This window comes from Austrofundulus limnaeus, unplaced genomic scaffold (assembly GCF_001266775.1).
Source record: "Austrofundulus limnaeus strain Quisiro unplaced genomic scaffold, Austrofundulus_limnaeus-1.0 Scaffold52, whole genome shotgun sequence".
Lineage (NCBI taxonomy): Eukaryota > Metazoa > Chordata > Actinopteri > Cyprinodontiformes > Rivulidae > Austrofundulus > Austrofundulus limnaeus.
The window spans coordinates 2,270,448-2,276,756 of NW_013952454.1; the positions used below are offsets into that span (position 1 = coordinate 2,270,448).

Genomic DNA, 6,309 nt, shown 5'->3' on the forward strand with positions numbered 1-6,309 from the left:
TTTGGTATCAGAGTTTTGTATATTTATACTTCTTATTTAACCACAATTAAATTCACTCTATCTAGGAGGCTCAGTTTATATGGATAGTATTTATTTTTTACAATAACAAGCTGGAATGAAAACAAGCAAAAATGAAATAAAAGTAACGACTTTCTACTTCTTGCCTTTTTAAAAAAAAATATAAGAAGTAGAAGTAAAAAGTAGGCTAAAAATAATTACTCAAGTAAAGTACAGATACCCAAAAATTCTTAGTACAGTAACAAAGTATTTGTACTTAGTTACTTGTACAGCTCTGAGCTGTGTGTGTTTCTGTGCCACACAGCTGCCAGACTCCCCCCTGGTGGCAGTCATGTCCCACTTGCTGACCTTTCTGGAGCAGTACTCCCACTTCCAGCAGCTGCAGCAGCAGGCCGACCAGTACCGGGTCCAGCTGAAGAGGCACCGCGTGCAGCACCGCCGGCAGATGAAGGCGCTGCGGGCCTCCTACCGACGGCGCCTCCGAGACAAGAACAGCATCATCAGCGACCTGGAGGAGGCCGTCAGCCAGCAGCAGAGCCCCGGCCCGCCGACGGAGGGTGAGTCAGGGAGGGGGGGGTCTTCATTCCCTCGCTGTGTGGGGGGCTGAAAAGGAAAGATTATTGTCTATTCTCAATGATAACCTGAGAAAATACAGAATGCAGATTAATTCATTTACAACTCCATCCAATCCAAACTGTGACAAAGTAACCCCCCCTTAAATCTAATATTTGGTTGTGCCATTCTTGGCGGCGTCAAATGCAGTCGAACGTTAGCGTTAAGTGAGTTTTTCAGACGGTGGTGGAGGAACTTTGCTGCAGAACTCCTCATCTAAAGCTACATCAGGGACTGAAGACCAATATTTCCATGGTTCTGTAAGAAATGTGTTTTTACTGGAAGGGTGAGACACATGAACCAGAACAAAGAACTAGAGAAATGCTAGTGYGAATGCTCCATGTTGAAAACTAAGCTACTGCAATTGATCTGAAAATATTTAACAGCAAAAGTGTTACTGTGAGTTCATTTTGAAAAGCTGAAACAAGCTAAAAAGCCTGACTTTGCAGAAAAACAGTAAAAAAGGGCAAAATCTAGTTGAAAACAACAGAAAACAGCTAAAAGCTAAGAGCTAAAATAACTGAATATAATTGAAAACATCTGTAAGAAGCGTAAGAAGCATAAACGAGCAGAAAAAAGCACAAGAAGTTGAAAAAAGCAAAAGAATAGCAAAAACAAGCAGATCTACAACTAAAATAACAAAATTAACATAAAATAAGCTAAAATAGTAGCCACACTGCCATCAGAAACTAAATGCCTACATTACCAAAAAGGAAGTTCGGCTGATGTGAAATGTAAATCTTTGGATCTGTGTTCGATTTACTCTGTAGTTTTTGGATGTGGGACACAAAAAAATGAATTTTTGAACTGAAATTGAACTAAAGAACTAAAAGTGAAAATAGCCAAACTGAATTTTTGATACAACAAAACCGCTCCAAAGCTAATTAATTCCGTTTCAAAGCTTTAAATTCAGTTTCAATTCAGTGAAATTAATTTTCAAACCGGTGCGTTTCATTTCAAATACTGCAGATACAGATTCTGGACCATTTAAATCCAGTTCCTGATGACACTAGTTTCCTCACTGGGCAGAATCATCTGATGTGTTTCTGTTTTATATTTAGTTTTTGCCCTGCCTGTTTTTAAAGCAGGGAACACGATGTTCCTCCAGTTTGCAGAAGAACACAGGTGTCAGCAGAGAACTGATGTAATTTACAAGGTGTTTGTGTGACATCACACAGGCCAGACGCACACCGAGCAGCAGCAGCAGCAGAGGTGGACCTCACAGGGTTAGATGTTAGTACCTGCTGTGCTTCAGATCTAATCAGAGGCTTGTGTTTTGTGTGTTCAGCTTGTTAACAGGTGCAGGTCTGGCTGCAGCCTCGGAAGAATCTGTGCATTTATAAAAACCAGAGGTCTATAAATAACTAAGTAGAAGTAAAATTGCATTAACAGAAAATGACTTTAGTAAAAATAMATGTCACTGATGAGAAAACTACTCAAGTAAAAGTCATAAAACTGTTCACAAAAATTGGGAAAGTAAAAATAAAAGTACTTTTACACACTCTAAGAAATAAACTGTTGAATTTACTGAATCAAACTGGTTCCACTAAACCAGGTTGAGTAAACTGAGCGATATAATATTATTTGCTCAATTTACTCAACTAGGCTTAATGGAACCAGTTGACATGACTTTGTTGAGTAAATTCAACTCTTCATTTTTTAGAGCAGAAACATCTTCTTTCATGATGAGTTCAAACATATTTAATTTTGTAACAAGAACTAGGTGTTGCATTTTAAAGTAAAGAAGTAAAAGTATCATTTTTAGCTTTAAAATTTAACAAAATAAAAGTAAAAGTAGCTACTTAAAAAATAGTTGGTAAAATTACAAATCCTCAAAAAAACTACTTAAAGTGCCTGTGACATCAAATTTTTGTAATAAACACGAATGCATTTTTTGAAAGATAACATTGATAACGTATTGCAAAACAAATTTCACGCCACTGAGATGAACGGTTGTTGAGATATTTGGATGTGAAGAAACAGGAAGTGATGTCAAAGGGGAATGTCAGCATGTAAACAGAGCGTTGTTACAAAAGCTAACACAGACTGTAGAGAAGAATCTGGTGTTTCTTRAGATTAGTTTTAGTCTCTATCAAAGAGAGACGAAAAAGAGTTAAAGTTTAAATAATTTTCTTTTAATAAACAAAGACCAGGGAGTTTATTTTATTAAAGAGTTCCCCTTTGATGTCACTTCCTGTTTCTTTTTGGCCTGAGCCAAATTCAAAAGAAAATAGGCCAGTTATGAGACAAAATGGGTAAAATAATCTGTATTATGCCAATTTTCTTAAGTATAAAGATGCTTTCTTTGACTTTTTGTATTTGAAGGAAAGGCATGTCACAGGTACTTTAAGTTCTGTAATGAAGTAAATGTACTTAGTTACTATAAACCTCTGATAAAAACTCAAACTAGGTTATATTTAAGCAGAGACTCATTAGTTGCTTTTTGAGTTTACATGAGTGGACAAGCATCTTTGTGACATGAATAAAACATGCCTGCTGGTGGTTTTATCTGCTCTGAACACAGTTACAAGGTCTGGCACATGCCGAGCAGCACGTGGAAACATGTTGGGCTAAAAATGGCTCAAGTTCCCATCGTTACAAGGCTGTTTTTTTTTTCTGAATTTTTTCTCGATGTAATGCAAAGTGCAGGTCTAAGTGATGCAGTGTGTTCTGAATGTGCAGGATGTCAACAACTGAGTGTTTTAATCTCATTTTGKGATTCTGTTCTTCATTTGTTGGGTTGAAACGGCTGCATTGTACTTTCTGGCATCACTTCAAGCTGCTGCTTTCAAATCCTGTTTCAGAGCCTTTTTTCCCTTCATGTTATTACTTTCTCCCCTGTCACCGCCCTGCCAGCACGGTGGTGCCACGAAGCAGACATGCTGTGTCGGGAACATTACCACAAAGCCCTGGAATGAAACACACCCCGGAGAGGCAGGAAGTTCTGTTTGTCACGCTGCTGCAGCTCAGCTCGGGTCCTTTAAAACTCGCTGCATCCAAAATGAATTGGTGAATTGCAGCAGTCCTGCTGAGGTCTTTAAGTTCGTCTCCTTTAAAATGAAGTAAAACAATGATGCAGCGCGTTGATGCAGCCTCACAGGAAGTGCATATTTAATGGTCATAAATATTAGACTGGCAAGCTCTCAGCTGCGCTGTGGGAAACGCTCTTGAATACAGATAGATTAGAAGTAGGTTAAAGAAAGTTAAAGGTTTATTGACTGCGGCTTCTTCCTAACTGGCCTGTTAGGAGCCTGGTTAAACAAATAATGGGGATTATTCAATTCAATTCAGTTTATTTATACAGCACCAAGTCACAACATAAGTTGTCTCAGGGCACTGTACAAAAAAAGAACAATCTAAAGAAGAAACCAGCAGATTGTGTTGAATCACTTCATCACAGTCTCCCATCCTGAGCAAACGGTGGAGAGGAAAAACTCCCTGCTAATCAGGAAGAAACCTCCAGCAGAACCAGGCTCAGGACAGGAGACCATCTGCCTCGACCGGCTGGTTGAGGGACAGGAAATAAGACACAGACAAACAGAAGAACTGGTCCAGGACTGGTCCAGGTGCACCTTCTTCTGGAAGAGACAAAGAAAAAAAACATGTTATTGATAGAAATAATTACAATAAACATGTAGAGAAGAGAGACTAAAGACRACAGCAGAGTGAGGAAATGTGCTCAGTTTGTGCTCCAGCAGTCTGAGTCTATAGCAGCAGAAATGAAGAATAATTCAGGAAACCTAAGTCTAACTATAGGATTTATCAAAAAGGGAAGTCTTCAGTCTAATCTTAAAAGTAGACAGAGTGTCAGCCTCACGGACAGAAACTGGAAGTTGGTTCCACAAGAGAGGAGCTTGATAACTGAAAGCTCTGCCTCCCATTCTACTGTTAGAAACTCCAGGAACCACAAGTAAACCTGCAGTCTGACAGTGAAGTGCTCTGTTAGGAAAGTATGGAACAATAAGATGTTTAATATATGATGGAGCTTGGTTGTTCAGAGCGTTGTATGTTAGGAGTAATATTTTAAATTCTGTTCTGAATTTGACAGGGAGCCAGTGGAGAGAAGCTAAAACTGGAGAAATATGATCTCTCCTTCCAACTCTCATTAAAACTCTAGCAGCAGCATTTTGGATTAACTGAAGACTTCTTAAAGAGTTTTTTTGGATGTCCAGATAATAAAGAATTACAGTAATCCAGTCTAGATGTGATAAATGCATGAATCAGTTTTTCTGCATCATTTTTGGACAAAATGTTTCTAATTTTAGTGATATTACACAGGTGGAAGAAGGTGGTCCTGGTAACATTTTTAATGTGGGGGTTAAAAGACATGTCCTGATCAAAAATAACACCAAGGTTCTTTACATTAGAACTGGAGGCCAGATTAATGCCATCCAGAGGAGGTGAAAGGCTACAAAGTTGATCCCTAAGGTGTTCAGGTCCAAAAACCATAACCTCTGTCTTATCTGAGTTTAGAAGCAGAAAATTAAGAGTCATCCATGTTTTTATGTCTGTAAGACATGGTTGTAGTTTAAGTAACTGGTTGGATTCATCAGGTTTCATGGATAAATATAACCGAGTATCATCAGCGTAACAATGGAAATTTATCCCATTCTGTTTAATGACTTTACCTAAGCATGGATTATGTGGCTAAAAGCACTCAAATTGTTGCCGAACGATAACGGCACCTGACTCCTGTCTTCCAGGTGAGTGCAGCAGCGACGCAGGGACACCAGCTGGGGTTCACCGGCTGGTGGAGTCTCTGTACGGCCTGCAGGGGGAGAGGAGTAAACTGAGGGGAGAGCTCCGTCTGCTGCACTCCCAACTGGAGCAGAAAGAAAAAGACAGACACGCCCGGATACAAGCTTTCCAACAGCAGGTGGGCAGATCGGTTTAATTCTAACATGGGTTTGTTTTAAAAGACTGAACGCTCCCTGCAGTCTATAAATCATATAAATATCTGATTCATCATTTAAATTGCTTTATTATCTCTCAAAGTATCCAGTTTGTGATCATACATTATTCTATGGACACTGCTGCCTTTACACCAGATTTAAAAACAACTTTATTTTTAAAGATGAACGAGTTTTTAGTCAACTTTCGATGAAACTTGATTATTGCGCAATTTGTTAGTCAGCTACTACCCCGAATTATTGGGACTGTGTGTTGGCAAGAGATTGGTGGTATGATACATATCAATACACAGTGGTCACAATATGATATATTCAGAGGTCTATAAAGTACTTGAAAAAAATAACTAAGTAAAAGTAAATTTACATGAACAGAAAATGACTTTAGTAAAAATAAATTTCACTGATGAGAAAACTAAAGTAAAAGTCATAAAACTTCACAAAAATTAGGAAAGTAAAAGTACTTTTGCACACTCTAAAAAATAAACTGTTGAATTTACTGAACTAAACTGGTTCCACTAAACCAGGTTGGGTAAATTGAGCAATATATTTATATTTGCTCATTTTACTCAACTTGGCTCAGTGGAGCCAGTTGACATGACTTTGTTGAGTAAATTCAACTCTTCATTTTTTTACTGCAGAAACATCTTTCATGATGAGTTTAAATATATTTAATTTTGTAACAAGTAACTAGGTGTTAAATTTTAACAGTGTTGTATAAAGTACGACAAAGTTATACTTGAGTAAAAGTACAAGTATCTTACCAAAAAAT

At 38.1% G+C, this 6,309-nt stretch overlaps 1 protein-coding gene across 2 annotated transcripts in view; it reads left to right on the forward strand.

Moving 5' to 3' along the window:
- The window catches only part of si:ch211-257p13.3 (kinesin-like protein KIFC3), a 24,821-nt gene that overhangs the window by 6,684 nt on the left and 11,828 nt on the right, over positions 1-6,309 (forward strand). For both annotated transcript variants that reach the window (XR_001310243.1, XM_014008790.1), the window contains exons 6-7: positions 323-575; positions 5,334-5,506. Coding sequence is in view for 1 of the 2 variants with exons in the window: in XM_014008790.1 (XP_013864244.1) it covers positions 323-575; positions 5,334-5,506 (426 nt within the window). In the remaining variant the exon portion in view is untranslated. The remainder of the gene's footprint in view (positions 1-322; positions 576-5,333; positions 5,507-6,309) is intronic.